An 18,627-nucleotide genomic window follows, 5' to 3' on the forward strand; every position below is an offset into this window, starting at 1 on the left:
CTGCAACCTTTTGGTATATGGGACAAAGCTCCAACCAAATGAACCACCCAGCCAGGCCCCAGATTTTGGAACCTTTAAAAAAAATCACTTTTCTTTTATAATGGGAATGAAACAATGCATATAACCAGAGGGTGAAATAAAAAGGTGACCAATGTGTTAACACTAGCCAACATTAGTTGTCTATTTCACAGCCCACAACATTCAATAAAAATATGGTTTTATTTTTTGATTCAAATTGTGAGTAAATCTGTCATTAAATTTTGAGACAATTTTGAGATATGTTTAAATAAGACAGTACTGTGTGTTAACACGGTTTCAAATTTGTAGAAAATGGGAAATTTCCCACAGGGCTTCCTAGAGGATGCTGTTTCATGACTCAGGGAGCAAGGATGGACATTTCCATTGTTACTGGAAGTTTAAGTTTGAACTTTACTTAACTTGAATGAATTTCCAAATTCCTAAAATGAAGGAGCAGTAACAGTTTCTCAAGAAGTCTAAACCTTGCTAGTTTATGGTTGGTTGGTTTTTTTCCAGTACCAAAAAGATGCACATAAACTTTGCCTTAGGTGTTAAGTCTATAAACTACTTAGGACTAAGTAAGTGAACAAGTGGGTTTCACTATACTTTCTAAAGTACAGGCTTAATAAAAGTGAGGAAAATTTGGGTGCTGCCTTATATCTTAAATGACTAAGTCTTACCAAAGGTTGGCAAAAATTCGAGTTTTTAAAATCTTTTAAAAGGCAACAAAATTAGAAATTTTCTAAAAGTCCGTCACAATATAAAACATGACTGAGAAGGATTAAATCCTCACTTAAAATTTCTGGACTATGTTATCATGCAATGAAAACAGCTCCATTCCCAGAAATGGTACAAAGTCCACACCAGAGTTTTTATGATTCCAAGTAAACTACAGAAAACTCTCCAGAGTTGATTAGCAACTTCACTGGACTGAAAGCAAAAAAGGCAGAGAAGGACAAGTTGTTTGCAAGCCAGAAAGTATTGTTCCCGACAGTTATTTATTAAATGTCTCCACACCTATTATTATTTCCTTTTAATTACAACAAAGGGCATTATTGGCATCTTTTATTTATAGCAGAAAAAAATAAAACTCACTTGGGGGAATTTAATTGGTTTCCAAAATAAGGAGTTCTGATATTCTGGGGCTGAGAGTCCAGCATGGTTATTTCTACTTAATTGGACTAGTAGTTAAAAACCAGATGCATATAATCCCATTTTGGCTTAAAATATATATCAATATAAATGTGAATGTAAGTGTACACATGCACATGTGAAGAGAAGGTCCCACTTACAGTCTTGTCACTTTTTAAATCTTGTAAGAGACAATGTTGGTGCCTTACCCACATTCCCATGGCCCACCGCGGAAGTCACCTACAAACAGTTTCCTCTTAGGCAAAAAGCTTCTGTCCTCACCTGGGAACACTCTTTATCCAGGGGAAGCCTACCCTCCCCCACCTCCCTGGTCGCAGCAACTTCATTTCCTGTTCATTCTTGACTAAACTTCTGCCCACATGCATATTACTTAAAATAGTCTCCTCACCTTCTGTGTGAATCTTGGCTTCTTCAGAATCAATGGGAACTCCTCAAAGGATAACCTCCCTAATTGTTCACCCTTCCACTTATCAAACTCTCACCTGCATGAGTGCAATAGTTTTCCTAGTAATTGTTCTTGTTACCGCTGTTCTCTCCTACAACTCATTCTCCACACAGGAGCCAATGTGATCTTTTAAAAACATGAATCAGTCAGTCTCACTTAAAATCAGCCAGTGGCTTCCTCTTGCACTTGAAGTGAAGTCCAAACTCCTCAGTATAGCCTACGATACCCCATAGTATCTGCCCTCTGCCTGCTGCCTCCTTGATTTTGTCTCATACTGTTCCCTCCCTCACCCATTCCCCTCAAGCCATTCTGTTGTTTCCTGTTGCTCAAACACACCACCCAAAAGGCTTTTGCACTTACTCCAAATTTTTACACAGTTTGCTCCTTCTCATTATTCAAATCTCAACTCAAATATCACCTCATCAAAAAGACCTTCTCTGGACTGTTTAAAGTAGTCATCTCAATCACATTTGCTCATTTAATTTTCTTCACTCACTTATTATTTTCTAAAATTGTCTCACTCTGTGAAACTTCTTTACTGTCTGTCACACTACTAGAATCTAAATTCCATGATAACAGAGATCACATCTGTCTTATTCACAAGAAAGTCCCTGTGCCTGGAACTCAGTAGGTCCTATATACTCAAGTAATCTTTAACTGGAAATTATTACAACATGGTACCACATGCAGGCCACTCAACACTACCACAAAATGTTCCTCTATGCATGGTAACATTAAAAAATTTTTCCATGAAAAAATTATGTGAATTTATTCCTGCTTAATGAACCAGTCCTAATGGGAACAAAAACATATTTGAAGGGACGGCATCTATATTCCTCCACCAAAAACAGGTGCTGCTACACCAGCATTGCAATGAAAATAGTAATGATTGTACAAGCAAACAAGGACAGTGAATTCTTATTTACACTAACTTTTCAGCCTTTGGCTGGATCTTACTCAATTGACACACTGCACTAAAGTTAAAATCAAACATTTTTGCATCCAAAAGTAATTGTAATTCAAGTTGGAATCTAAAACTTTTTTTAAATCTCAAATTGGTCTTTGAATGTCAATCTCTAAAAGTTCTATTTTCCTTCTTTACTTATGCCATAATAAATTCTTTTCCTTCTTTGAAACTGTGTAGTCCCTCATATTTTATGGGAATGCCACTTCAAAATAAAAAACCAGAATTTTAACATTTAAAGATTTCTTTTCTAATCAGGAAGTAGGGATCAGCAGAACTTCTCTGCTTTGTCTTTACCCTCTCTAACAGAGAAGCTCCTTTGTGGTCTTGATGTTTCAAAGTAAAACCCTCTCTGAACCCAGTAGATAAGACACTTTTAGTGCCTGTTTCTAACTGTTCGTGAGGGAAGGCCAATACAGAAAATAAGTAACAATGGAAACTGAATGGGTGCTAATAGAATTTTTGTTGTTGTTTTTAGACTTTCTTTTAAATTTTATTTCCCCACAACTACTTCATGGGGTTCAATTACAGTGAGTAACAGATATGATCCATTGAGGAGAACTATACATTTCACTTAACTTCATAAAAATCTTTTTGTACTTTATATTTACTTAAAAGTAAAATGAGGTAACATGTTTATTAGATTGTACTTTCATGACAGTCCCCCCTCTCTGACACACACATACACACACTATGTGTAAGTTTGCAGGGCTACCCAGAAACCTAATATCCTTCTATTGTTTTTCTTTCCCAAGAAGAAAAATTGTTTGGTGATATGATACTTGCCATGTAAGTCATTATAGGTCTGATGTTACAGTTGTTACACAGCACACAGTACTGAATCTACTGAATGAAAAGGGGGCACAAAGGGAATTTCCAAATGCAGCTGCTATTTCCCATTTGTTAAATCCTTTTACGGGACCGTATAAGTACACAGCTGGGAAATACTATAGAGTGGGAGTTAAAACAAAATATTTTGGCTTCCAGACATTCAGAATATACAATGGGTCCAGTGGAAAGCAATGCCTGACCTCAAAAAAGGGTGAAAATTTGAAAACATTTTCAACAAGGATGATTTCTTTTAGATTAATACATGACATATTTGTGAATTTAAACCACTGTATACTACCATAAATTCCACTTAATATGAATTTGGTAAGCACATTATTAATATATCTATTTTCTGACAAAATTTTAGATAAAACTTTGAGAATAATTCATGGAAACAATTTGGCACCTGCCAAGAGACACACAAAATGATATTGAGAAAAATAAGCAAAGTGCTCTCTAAAAAAGTAAAATATGAACTGTATTATTTCTGCCTTAACCTACATTTTCCAGTTTATTATTATCTTTCCATGACTATATTTGGCATAAAAGCAACAATATATCTTGAACCCACCCCTTCTCTCTATCCCATCAGCCTCCACTCTAATCCAAGCTACTATCATCTCTTACCTGAATTTCTAAAATAACCTCCAAATAGGTCTGTCTTCCTCATTTTGCTCTGTCTCCCTCCCATCCACCCATACTACAGCCAGAACAATCTGTTTAGAATATTCTTAAACCCCTCAATGCCTTTCCATTGTACTTAGAATCAAATCTTACTTCTATAACATCTTGTTGGGTATAGCCCCTCCCAATCTCTTCAACCACATCTGATGATACACTGCATCCTCTCTCATTATACTCCAGCAACCAAAACTATCTTAAATTTCCTAAAACTCAGCTATATTTTCTCACCTCAAATATTTCATACAGGCTATTCCCTTTGTTACTCTTACTCCTTCTTCTACTCTTTGCCTGGCTTATTCCTATCATCCTTAGATCAGTGAGGGCATTCCCACCTATCCATTCTAAATTAGGTTTATGCCATTATATTCTCACATCGCACTCTGTTCCTTTTCTTCCTAATGCATATCACAGTTTTAATTATATATCTGTGTATATATGCAAGTTTGTCTATTTATTTATTTATGTTCCTTCTCTTAGATACAAACTCCATGAAGGCATAATCATGCATGTTTTATTCACCAGCACCTAGAAGAATGCTGCACCCAGAGAAGGTGCTACATAAAAGTTTGTTGAAATAAAAATAAAACACAGCTCTAATATCTTGCCAAAACGTCAGTGGCAGTGACTGGATATCTATTTCCCCATGTCTTGGAGGTATAAAATAAACCACAGAAGTTCAATCAGAAACACACACTTTCAGTCTTGCTTTATTGTATACCTTCTCTCTTTGCCCTATTCAAGGCAAATAAATCTTCCAGTGGATCTAATTTTATAATGTTGATACCCTTTGAATCTAAAGTTAGTCTAGAAAAGTCTCACTTTTTCTTCCAATCTCCTAAATCTCACCTACTGCTTTAAAGCACTAAGTTATGTATGCAAAATCATCTGAAAAAAAAAGTCTGCATCTGTAAATTATGAAATCAAGCCTTTGAATTGGATCTAAGACATTAAGCATAGTGCAAGAATTTAAATATATGTTATTAGTAGTAAAGGCATTTCTTAATATTACCTTATTTTTAATTAAGGAATACATTTTTTCCTAATTGCCCACTTAAAATATTTTTCATTAATTAACTTAAGCAAAAGTTAAGAAATGTAAAACATAGTTTAAAATTTCTAATCAAATAAAATATGTTAAGGTTTTGGTCAGTTCTAGATGGTAAAGAAAAAATGAATATTTTTGCTTTAAGTTAGACAGTGAACATTTCTTACTATGGTTTCTGTTTTGATGGTTAAAGACAGAATTGAACATGAGGAAGCTGGCTAACACCCTGCATGTATCTGATATTGTTGCTTCTACCTTTAGAGAAAACTCTTCCAGTGTGATGGAATGACACTCAGAAGTTTTGCATGAACTTTTGAAATTAATATATAGGAACATAAATGAGAAAATCTTTATTATAAATCAAGAATGGCCACCAAAAATGAAAACTACCTGCATTTCCTCCTGAGATATATTCTCCATATGATCTCATTCACATAGACATGTTTGCTTAATACAATTTTTCAATACTAATACACAGCCACACTTTATTTGATCATACATATTTTGTGGTATTATCAACTTCATCACCTTAGATTCAGAGATTCAGAGAATATGATAACGAAATCACCCCCAAAATTAAATTAAATATATTTTGGCAAGGTGACCTAATAATGGACAAAAACTAAATCACAAACCACTTTTCAATTTTTCCCAGTTAGAATAATATTAATATGTGTGGTGGTTGTTTTATGATTTGAGCACAATGAACTCTAATTGTATGTATTTTGAACTTTCCCTAAAACATCTATTTGTAATGAGACCACACTAACCAACACACTTAGTGACAGTGGTTAGATTTTAAACGCTCACCATTCTTTGCTGAGAAGACAGAACGCTGTCCCAGTCAGCATCTTGTTGAATGGTATTGACAAGTGTTGGTAGCTCCTCAGAGTGAGGTTTGTTGTGCATTATGGGGTGCAGAGGCAGATGGGAGGCCACATGTTGATCACTGCTCTCTTCCTTTTCCCTTGAGGTCAAATCTTGGGTCATCGCTTCCTCTCCATCAGCTGAACAGGCAAATGGAGAGGTGGCTTGCTTGGAAGACATTCTTCTGCAGAAGTAGGAAACAGCATGAGTTAAAAAGGACTGTTGATAACCAAAAAAAAACAAAAAACCTTACATTTGACTAATTCAAAAAAGAAGAAAAGTTCTCTAACTTCAGAGGTACTTACCATCTACTCTAAACCACTGAAAAAGAACCCTTAGCTTATCTGTTTCACTTCCCCTTTTTTATTTTAACTTGCAAAACTTTTCCCAGTAATTGCTGCATATTTTCTCTCTCACCAATCCATAAATGAGGTTTTTATGGAATAAGTTTTCATTATGTATAGTATATGTATGTGTGTATTCCTCACCCCCATTTCTCCCAACTAGATTATAAACTTCTTGAGAATAATTTGGTTGATTTGTCTAGCAATGAAAAAAAAAAATGAATGAACTGGGAAATGAGCCAGTCTGGAAGATGATTTGTAAGTACATATATCCAAATTTCACTTAAGCTTTACATTAGAACACAAGAAGTCTGTGTAAGAAAATATAATCAAAAGAGTAAGTAATCTGTGATGAGCGTCCCAGGCAAATTTGGTCCTGAACTCCCAGTTTACCCCTTGAATTGAGCGCTGGGTCTGACACTGTGCAGTATCAATGGGATCCTTTTCTAAAGACCTTTAAGCTGTGTCAGCTGCTGTAATTTAACTTTTAGGTGACACATTGATTGAGTGACTGATACTGTTAGACTAGTCTTAAGGCAGTTTTATGACATGTGAATTACGAATATGAAACAACTATGCCTTTTTTAATATTAGAAAATATAAACAAGATTCAAAGCATTTAGTATGAAAATAAAAAATGTGTACAATGCACAATATTTTCAAAGCTCCAAAAACAATTACTGAACATCCATCTATGTATCTACAAGTAAATATTAATTACATTCAGCCTGCTTACTTGGTCTCCAGTCTGTGCTTTCATATACAATCAGAAAATCATTATTATTAAACAGAATTTCAGAACTTTTACAATATCACTTTATCAAGGTGATTCTCTTAGCAAAATGCTTAGAAATAAAACCACCAAAAGTTTTTACTTTATTTTTTAAGATTTTATTTATTTAGTTTTAGAGACAGGGGAAAGAAGGGAGAAATGGAGGGAGAGAAACATCAATGTGTGGTTACCCCTCACACAGTCCCCACCAGGGACCTGCCTGGCCGGCAACTCAGGCACATGCCCTGACCAGGAATCAAACCAGCGACCCCTTGGTTTGCAGGGCAGCACTCAATCCACTGAGCCACACTAGCCAGGACAAAACCACCAAAATATTTTAAATTAAAACAAGAAGCAATTGAACATCTTTTCTAAAACTTTATGTCATTTTTGGTTTTTAGCATGTTTAGCTCTAAAATTGCTGTGTAACAAAAGGAATAAAATCTCCACCTTAATTGCTCTTTAACATGAATTGATTTCATACCATTTTTTTAAAAATGCACAAATCAGTTAACATAGGAAACCACATGAGCATTTTTCAAATTAGCAAATCATTAACTTGCTAGTACTGTTTCTACAGACAAATAAATACTGATTAAAGGGTCTAGAAATCTGAGATTAACAGTTAAATTTACAAATCTGTCACATGCTTTCATGAATATTGCAGTGAAGGAAATATCAAGTGCAAAGAAAAATAATTAAGTTAATTCCAATTTAAACAGTAGTTTTTATGTAGCAGCCCATGTTTCACATAGGATTTAACAGCTAATGCTAAATTTCTCACAATTAATGAGAGGGCTCAGATTTAGTATCCTACAGTGAAAAAAATTAAGATAAGATCAGCTAATCTAATTATGCACAGTTCTAAATAAAAGTATTATAGGTTTTTGAAGTGCTTTGAAACATATTAAAATACCAACACCTACATAGAATAATCATTCTACAAATATAAAAATTTCATCTATTAGACTTGATACTAAAAAATAAAATGAGGAAGGAAGTACAGAAGAATGTATCTATCTTCTTTGAAAAGAAATAAAATGTTCTGAAGAGTGCTATATCAAAGAATGAGGTAGGTATATTCTTGACCTTCTATAAATACTAATAAATGGACTAATGTATACCCACTTAAGGAAAATGATACCAAAGGATGTTTCTTAGTCTACATGAATCACTCAGGGGTGTCCAAGCTGTGGCCTGCATGCAGTTCAGGATGGCTATGAATGTGGTCCAACACAAAATCATAAATTTACTTACAACACTATGAAATTTTTGGGGGGATTACATGTCACAGTGTATTTCATGTGTGGCCCAAGACAACTATTCTTCTTCCAGTGTGGCCCAGAGATGCCAAAAGGTTGGACACCCTTGCTAGAGTTTACCTCACTGGCCTCATAAATACTACAGTAAAACCAGGCAAATTATAACTGTCACACAAGTTTATCAAGAGCTTGCCATAAACAACAAGAATGTTTTTATAGTTCAGATAATGACAGTATCAATAATGTAATCATTCACATTAAAAACAAGAGAATGAATTTACTGCTGCTTTTTAAAACAGCTCAAGACAATTGAAAGTGATAATCCAAAACTCATAGGGACTGTAGCTCCCCAACAGCCTCTTGTTATAAAGTGACTTGGCTCCTTCCAATAGCAATATCTGTGATTGTTGCTTTAGTATAAATTAATCATGACACAAAATGCAAAAGTCTCTTAAGAATAATTTCAACTGCAAACTGCACAAATGAACAATAGTGCACAATCCTAATTAAACACAACCATGCAGCTGTAAAAATAGACTAAATCTGTCCAAAGCCATGAGTTGAGTTTAAAGCCTGGTTTGTTAGAGTGTTTTCTTAAGGAAGGCTGGGCCCTCAGTCTTAATCAGCCAATAAATTATTTCCTGCAATTACATTAAATAGAAAATTATCTTCAAATGGGGAGTGTTAATTGAAAATCAAAATTCAGAGGGAAGTTTAGAAATTACACGCTGAACACAATTAGTGAGGAAAGGCTTCACCTCTACTTCATCAACAATCTTCTGGTGATTCCTCCAGTGACCATTCAGGAAAGCTACCTATTTATAACATCACACAATTTTCTTATTTTGCACCTACAAATACAAATATGCATCAAGGTTGAAAATAAAAAATAGGCTTCTAAAAAAAACACTGTTGACTCTGACTGTTCTGCCTCAGCTCACACCATTATTAAGGGACAAAAAGAGGGGAAGGTAGGACAATAATGCTACGACCAAGGAAGGTATACTCAACTTTGAAATCTCTGCCTTTGATAAGGGAATTAACATTTTTTTATTTCAAGAAGAATACTTTTCCATACCATATTTTACCTAAGTTTCTTGTGTTTACTATAGTTCTCAAATATGTTGTTAGCAGAGAAGAAGGTGATTTTGTTCTTATTGCTAGTATTGCTCCATTCTGGGCATTTTCTTCTGATAAAATTGCTGGGCTTATTTCAGGTTTGTTTGTTGTTTATTTTTATTTTTATTTTTTATTGATTTCTAGAGAGAAGGGAAGGGAGGGTAAGAGAGAGGGAGAGAAACATCAATCAGTTGCATCTAGTACGGGGGGGCAAACCCCCAACCTAGGCATGAGCCCTGACCAAGAATCAAAGCCAAAACACTTTGGTTTACGGGATGATGCTCCAACCAACTGAGCCACACTGACCAGGGCCCAGGTTTGTTTTTTATTTTGTTTTGTTATAGTTTTTGTTTGGGGTGGTGGTTTCATTGGATTTTTAAAAGGAAAGTATGTACAAATGCATTTTAATGCACAGTTTATTAAATAAGTCAGATTCACTGATTAGATTCGATTTACTGATTATTTTTTGCACAATTACTTTATTAAAGAGTCCTTCAATTTACTGATTGCATCCTCATTCATTTCATTTCTTTAGTTTAACTTTCCCTTTTAAAACATTTTACTAGACCAACTAAACAGTATTCTAGAAGCTGCAAAGCTTGTTGGTAATGCTTTTTTTTTTTTAAGATTTTATTCATCCATTTCTAGAGAGGGAAGAGAGGGGAAGAGAGAGAGAGAGAGAGAGAGAGAGAGAGAGAGTCATCAATGTGCGGTTGCTGGGGGTCATGGCCTGCAACCCAGGAATGTACCCTGGCTGGGAATCGAACCTGGGACACTTTGGTTCCCAGCCCGTGCTCAATCCACTGAGCTACGCCAGCCAGGGCTGGTAATGCTTTTAATATAACCACTGCACCATGGCTACTCTCTTTAGAAATTTATAAATCAAACATACACCTGTTTTAATGTTTTATAATGTCATATCACATGCTTACTTTTATTTTTAACACTCATACCAGTAATCTTCCATTACAAAAACTTTCACCCCCAGTGTATTAGAATGGTATCTTACTTTAGTGGCTGCCATATATAACTAATACGCAAAAGAATAAAAATCCTTGTGAAAATGGTCGCTCTCCACGTGACTTTACTTTGTTTTATTTTTGCACTATAACTTAAAAATCATTCACATGAATTGTTTTTTTAATTTGTAGTAAAAAAAATCTCCCTAGTTATACCCCCTGAAAACAGGGGGTTATAATGGAAGTGCTGACACAACCCTAACTACAGCAGCGCAAATGTTGCCGCTATAATACACAAAATCAAGTTCTATTATTCTAAACGATCCTCACTCATGGGATTTTTCTTTACTGTGCTCCCAGCCAAACTGCTGAAGCATGAAAAATTTAAATGCAATCAAATGCGCCCAATTCTACTTTACTAGAACAAGTGTCTACAGTGGTACAATCTTAAAAGGAGATGCAACAGATTTGTTTGGTGTTTTTTTTAACTGTTTATTTATAATACAGTGCATTGGAGATAAAATAAAAGAGGAAATTACACTCACATGGTACCAGTGTATTGACTACACAGAGTACATTATAATCAGAGAGAAAAACTACATTGTCAACTTATCACATTGGTTAAACAAGATGGTTTTCTGGGGCATGGCTATTATCAAGTAAAACCTCCAAAGAGAATTACATATCTTTGGGACACATAAAACTAAATTCCCGTCATGTGTTCCCCGAGTTTGAAATGTCTCTGCCCAGTAGATCAAGTGAATTCCCAGGATGCCAGGCCACTGGAAAGAACTTCGGGGCTTAGGACTTTTGGGAATGAGATTGTCAGGGATAAAGTCTCCTGTAATGGATAATGTTTTCTAGGAAGTCAGTAGGAGTGCCTCTGGAAAGATGATCATTATTTTATTCCAATACCCCAGTATAAAATCTGAATGTTTAGACCATTACAAACCTACTCAGAGAGTAAATTTACTTTATACCCTTTAACAAGATATCAAGATTAGCTGGTCCATGACACTATAAAATGGTGAGGACTGGATATATACACATTAAGTGCTCTATTTCAGAAAATCACAATTTCTAGAACTTTAAACCTTTCTGGTTTGATGTTATTTAAAAAAAAAAAAGTTAGTTGCATATGTTTAAAGGTTAAGATTACTTTAAAACAACTTTGTCATAAGGCATAGGCACTCAAAATTACTTTTTTTTCTTTACTACTGCTTGGGAAAAGGTCCATCTCTAAACTATCATTTGGTGCTTAATGTAACTATAGATCGGAGCCACTGAATTTATTAGAACAATATTTTTAACCTGATTTTTTAAATGTTTTCATTACTTCTAACATTATTATCAAATGGCATTCACTTTTTAGGTATGTTACATTTATTCAAAAGGAGCCCTGATTTGAACATAAAGTGACATTTTAATAGTTGGTTTACTTAAAGAAAAAACAATAATTCAGGCCAACAGTCACATTTTTCTTTTTGCAACTCCGCCCAAGCTACGAAGGTAGATTTATTCCAGTCACAGAATTCATTGTTAATTCAATCCTGCAATTGATCTGATACTGAGAAATAAACAAAGAATTTTCAAAAAAATATAATAAGTGCCTCTCATTTAAAGGAGCATGATTAACAGATACTTTCAGCTGCCAAATGCACGATGCCCAGGAACCCTGACGAAGGATGCCAGTCCAGCCAACCTAGGGCAAAGAATGATTGAAAAACCTTCCTGTACTTCCAATTCCTACATTTAAGGATGGCAGGAGCAGGTAGGGGTGGGGGGAGGGAGGAACCCTGATCCCAGACACTAAAATAAAGACATCCCTTTAACACTTTTCCTGTTTCATTTGGGTAAAGCCTGTGGGTTGTTAGTGATTGCTTGCACTGTTTTATCCAGCACTTACCTCCTCTCCCCAACTCCACACCCTCAAACTTCCCAAGACTCCTGCCAGGTTTTTCTCTTTCTTCCCATCAGTTTAATGAGAACATTTTAGTGAAAAAGAAGGCAACTGTTTTCAGAGCTACCTTGGAGAGTTATAAGCCAAACTTTTCAAGTTTGTAGTAGCTCTTTCAGAACAGATATGGTAACATACGCAGACAATACCTGTTGGAAGAAAACTCACCGATTTGAGATAGCTGTCAAATCAATAGAGATGAGACCAATGAAATATGCTTGAAGCCCTTGAGGTGTGTCTAAGAAGGGGCTTAAATTAATGGATTTTGGCTTATCTAAGGCTTCTAATTTTTCACAGCAAAGCACCAAAATTGTCTCCAAAGGCCTTCTGAGGTTCTTACAAAACAAGAACTACCTGGAACAGATTCTTCTCAAGTCATCAAAGTTTGTGTTTCTAGAGTTTATATTTAGCTGACAATATTGCTGTCACTTTATATAGCTTAAGACTGTTCTTTGGACTAGAGCTCATATGTCTTGGAATGCTTTGACTCATGAATTGTTTCTCCTGATAATGTTACATCACGTAACCACCTCTGTCTAATTGGTTAGTATCTGCTGGAAGAGGCAGCGACTAGCCTAACCACTGGCCTGCCTGCTGGTGTGCCTATGGAAAACCTACAATTATTACGTGTCCCTGAGTATCCACTTTCTTCCCAGAATCAGAACAACTTGACTTCACATAACCTCTATCTATACTTTTTGCCTGACAGAAATAATACTGAATTTTTCTCACAGTTTATGTACCAGTAACTCATTGGGATTCTTTGCTCTGGGAGCCAGGCCCAAAATATATAAATAAAATCAGCCACTTAACAATAAGAGCAAAACCAAACAATAGCTACTATAAATATACACTAACTTAGAGGATTTTAATCGAGCACAATGACTTCATAGTTCAACTGAAGGACCTCAATATGGCTTCAGTGAAAGAAAGAAAGAAAGCTCTATAAAATAATAAGAGAATGAATTTATTTATATACATTCACTTTGAATCTCCACTTCACATGAAATGAGAACCATAATTGCTAAAGTGATTATCAAACATGTATTTGTCAGCTTGAAAGATATTAGTATGGAAGCCCAATTACAAGACATTTTATCCAATTTTTAATAAAAATTATAAACCAGAACACGACTTTCTCAGAGCAAAAAGGTAGGAAGTGTCACTAAATACTTTTCCACTCTTACCTCTATTTTTCCCTTTTTAATACTGCCAGAAAAAAAAAAAGAGGAGAATGAAAATTGATAGTTACAGGTTGTTTCAAAAAACGAAGGCTCATGTGTGGTGACAGTGAACAAAATTATATAAATAAGCTCATCTCTGAGGTTCTCCTTCAGCTTAAATAAAGCAATCCAGAAATTGCTCTCTTTCACGTGATGAAATAAGGTATACATTTCAGGTTCCAATTGAATAGGAGGAGGCAGAGGGAGAGGGAGGGGCAAGAAGGGAGGGAGAGAGAACGGGGCTAGAGGGGGGGGAGGGGCGAAGGAGAAAGGGGAGGAGAGAAACAACTGTGGCTTTGCAGTTCATTTTCAGTTTGTCTACTTAATGAAAACCTCATTGTACAACCCTGAAAACCATTTCCAGCAGGCAAAGTATTCCTGATTCAGCAGAGGTTACACAAGCATCAAAGCAGTTAAATATAGGTGCCAAGCCACATTGCCAGGAGCTCTTAGTACTGTGAGTTAGTGTTACCTGACAGCTTAGTGAATATAAAATTACTTGTTTCGCCAATTGAAGACAATCAAATTGTCACCTTCCATTGTAATAAAGCACAACTAGTGATCAGCAAAGTGCAAACATAATTACCATTTTGTTTTCTTCAGAAAACAAAAAATCAAATCTAAATCTCTCTACAAAGTAAACACATCTCTCTGGCTTCGCCCAAAAAAGAGTGCATTTTAAATTGAAGGCTATGATGCAATGTTTATGTTATTTAACAATAATATTTATTAGTCTTACATTAAATTAAAATGAAAACAAAAAGAAAGACCAATTCATAAAAAATGAATACAAATACCAATAAGAGCACTACAACTTTCCAGAGTAGAAGGTCTGCAGATTATATCACTGCCATTTGGGCCGATAATGTTAAGTGTTTGTCAGCAGCACATCCATTATAAAACTACACTTTCAGAAATTTCTTTTCTAGCCTAGAAACCTCTCCGAACATTGAAAATACAGGTAGCATCCAACCTCAAAAGCTTTTGTCTTAATTTTTCCTTAAAAGAAAAAAGTTATGCCTTATTTTTGTCTTCTAAAGTAGCCTGTATTTTTGAGGTTGAAAATTCACCTCACAAAATTGATTTAGCATCTTTATCCAAGTTTAGAAAAATAACCGCATAGGGGAATGTCGGGTACATGTCCACAACTATTATTGAGACACTCAGCATCTGGAATTCTCATCCAAATTCGGTGGCTAGATTGGCCCACTATCAAAGTGATTTCAGTAATCCAAACCTGGGTTAGCATTAAAGCAGTGAAAATTTGACATGCTTCTCCCATACCCTAAAGATTCCTAAGATATAAATATAAATGTTGCTCCAATCTGCAATTGCTAAAGTGATTTATATCACTTTACTAACTCAAAATTTAAAACATTCAGATTTACATAATTTCTTCCGATATGTCAAAAATTGTCTTTCCCATTCTCAGAACACTCATAGGAATTTTCTTCTTTCATCAATAATGTCTTCCTTTAAAAAAAAAAAGAAAAGATGTTATTTATTTATTTTTCGAGAGCAGGGAAGGGAGGGAGAAAGAGAGAGAAACTTCAATGTGCAAGAGATATCCATGGTCTCTCACATGCTCCCAACTGGGGAGCTGGCCCACAACCCTGACTGAGAATCAAACCAGTGACCTTTGGTTCACAGGCCAGCACTCAATCCACTGAGCCACACCAGCCAGCCAGGGTAATAATATCTTCCTTTTATCAAAAAAGTATATCATAGTAACAAGCTAATGCCTGATACTCCATTTTTACCTGATACCTCTGTTATAAATAATATCATTTGTAATCCTCTAACTAAAAAATGGATTAGTCTGGTATGGCAGTAAAGGGCACAAAACTGTACTTGAACAACAATTAAAATAAAATTAAAAAAAAAATGGATTAGTTAAGGGAGAGAAAGAAAAACTGCACCAGAGTGAAAGTGGAATGACCCTAGGGACTGTCGACAATATATAATTGCCTAAGCTTAAACCTTTGCATATAAATTTAGACATTTGCATCTGATACATCATTCCTTAGAATGACGCTTTCATCCTTTATAAATCTGAAATGGCCAATCAATCTTATGTTGCATTCCTATTCCTCCATTCCTCCCTTTATTTAGGGAAGGGTTATATTTTAGGGGAAAGGGTTCAATGAAGACACTGGGTTAATTTTGTACTTAAATTAGAAACAGAATTAGGATAAGAGAAACAGGAAAAGGGGAAAGTCCAATCTCTAGTTGGAAGTCTTATGGCGATTTGAGATAAATCTCATACGGTTAAGAGAAGTCTGGACGTGAGAAATGAGACTGATTTAGGAAAATATTTTTTTCCTTGACCTTGCCAAATTTCAAATAATATGATGAAGTTTTTTCAAGGGATCCTACTTATAAACTTAACACAATAAAAACCTCCCAGTAAAGGGGATGTGATCAGTGGCTTTATAACTTCAGTGATGAATAACTTCATACATTGCTAAAATTATGCTCCTACAGAATATTCATTACAATATAATAATAATAAAAAGTATCAGCAAGAAAAAAAAGGAAACCTGTTGTCAGAGAATGTCTTCCAGATTCAGAAAGATAAATGCTTCCATAGATAGTATCAAGCTTATAGTAAGTGGAAGAAAAATAGAAAACATAAAAAGATTTTGTTTTATATATAAAAAGAAGCTTACTCTGTATGTTCCTTAAGGATAGGGATCATGTCTCTTGTTCACTCCTGGATCCTGACTACATAGCACAGTGCACACCACATTATAGACAATCAATAACATTGGAATGAAAGACGGCAAATCAGAGAGAAGAGATGAGCAAATAGCTTATTTTGTTAAATTAAAATGAATAGATAATCACAGAACTACTACTCACATGCTATCTACCTAAACATTATTCTTTCTGTATACTGTTCTACCAAGCATCTCATTCCTTAACATCTAACTCATATGATTTTTACATCTATATCCACAACACTGAGCTCTCTTTCATTTCCCTGAAATACAACAGTCCTCAAATGACTGCTAGATATTTATATCAAGATGTACTCTGCTGTCGTAGTCAACAAACTTAAAATTAGATTCATCATTATTTTCCTCAACATCCTCCCTCATTCATTCACACCCAGAAGAGCATCCTTCTCAGAATCATCCAAGTGCAAAACATGAACAGTATATCCATCTTTTCTTTTTAATCTTTGATCTGCATTACTAGCCTGTCACTAAGCTCTATCAACTCTTCCTTAATAATGTTTCTTAAGCTCATACCTCCTTACCATATTCATAATCACTTTAGTACAGGACTTTCTTATACTTCCTACCTAGACTTTTGCAAGAGACTCTAAATTGGATTTCTTAATTTCAGTATCTCCCCCCTCCCCAAGAGTGTTGGTATCAATCTTACCAATACTCCCTTTATCAGATCAAGAGAAGTCAGTAGCTTTTTCCTAATGACAGGAAAAAGTCCAAACTCCTGACTCTGGCATTCAAGGTCCTCCATCCAAATCCAACCAATCTTTCTACACTTATCTGCTCATGGTCTACAATTTACCCTTTAACTCTAACTAGACTGATGTAGTCGGACTGCACTTATTAGCTCCCAGCCTTTTCTTTGCCTGTCTCTCCATACTTTCCTCAACTCGCTTTCATATCTCTGGGAGACTGAGACTATCCCAGGTAACTATAATCCACCAATCACATCTAATAAATGTTCTGAAAATGTATTTTTTATACCACTCATTCAACAATCAATGCATACTACCTTACATATCTTTTAAAAATATATATGACATCATTATATTTTTTGATAAGTAATTACAAACTTTTAAAGTACAAGAACAAAATCCTAGACTTTGCTGTATTTCTAGTGTACCTAGTATAATATATTACACAAAGAAAACACTTGACAAATATTTGGCCAATTGTTTAAATATTATTGAATGAATAGGCAGAAATAAATTTAGGGTATTATACTTAACTAGAGTATTTAAAGTAAAGCTTCTAGATTTCTGTACATAAATTAGTTTTCCAGGGCCATCTTCTCTTCCACTAGCCCCTTGCCAATAAATTTTACTTCATATTTTAAAAGTTCTACATATTCTAATGGATGGATAGACAAATAAATGGATGAATATAGATCTATAGATGGATGGATGGGTGAGTGGTAAAGAGACAGTTGGAAAGATACATAGATAGTATTTACTAGATGATTAGAAATTACCTGTGCAGTACCTGTACTGAGCACTGTTGCATGTATTATCTCATTTAGTTCTTCAAACAACCCTAGAAGTTAGGTAGTGTCATTATTCCTATTTTATAGATAAGAAAATAGGGCACAAAAATTTTTTTCTGAAAAAAAATTAAAACTTGTATAAGGTTATACACAGTAAAGAAGGCAGAATTTGAACTCAGGTGGTCTAACTCTAGGGCAGATTTAAATAAAGATAACTGATAGTAGATCTAAATTAAGTAGATTATTAACTATTTTCAAGCATTTTCTTTGATGAATTTTCTTTCCTAACTTGTACAGTTCCTATAGAATTTTATTATTAATATTTGTTAGCCTTATACAGTTCCTATAGAATTTTATTATTAATATTTGTTAGCCTAGTATAAATTTAAATATTTGGATTTAAGCTTGGATTAAATACTAATTTAATACTCATTTAATCCAAGCTTAGTCAAAAGATTTGCTATCTTTACTTTTCCTTTCCTTTTTACTTCTATGGTTGGATGTTTTTAATTACTGGCTAATCATGAGAGAGAGAGAGGGAAGAGAGAGGAGAGACAGACAGGAGACAGGGAGACAGGTAACCTTTAAGTAATTTATTTGACTCTCATTCCAGTCTGACAACAAAATTGGTTACGGAAGTAGTTATGCCATTGGCATACAGGGCTATAGTTTTATACAGTACATGTTATAACAAATATTTGTTGGGTGTTAACTGTCCATGCTTTCCCTAGCGTGCTTTTTCTGGTTAGCCTAAATGATCAACACTT

At 34.8% G+C, this 18,627-nt stretch overlaps 1 protein-coding gene across 5 annotated transcripts in view; it reads right to left on the bottom strand.

Annotated features, from left to right (window-relative positions):
• SOX6 (SRY-box transcription factor 6) overlaps positions 1-18,627 on the bottom strand; it is a 607,033-nt gene that overhangs the window by 354,431 nt on the left and 233,975 nt on the right. For all 5 annotated transcript variants that reach the window (XM_045825240.1, XM_045825238.1, XM_045825237.1 and 2 more), the window contains exon 4: positions 5,950-6,190. In XM_045825240.1, coding sequence (XP_045681196.1) covers positions 5,950-6,186 — 237 coding nt within the window. In that variant the 5' untranslated portion in view covers positions 6,187-6,190. The remainder of the gene's footprint in view (positions 1-5,949; positions 6,191-18,627) is intronic.

Source organism: Phyllostomus hastatus, unplaced genomic scaffold (genome assembly GCF_019186645.2).
Source record: "Phyllostomus hastatus isolate PE091 unplaced genomic scaffold, TTU_PhHast_1.1 phas_scaffold_585, whole genome shotgun sequence".
Taxonomy (NCBI): Eukaryota; Metazoa; Chordata; class Mammalia; order Chiroptera; family Phyllostomidae; genus Phyllostomus; species Phyllostomus hastatus.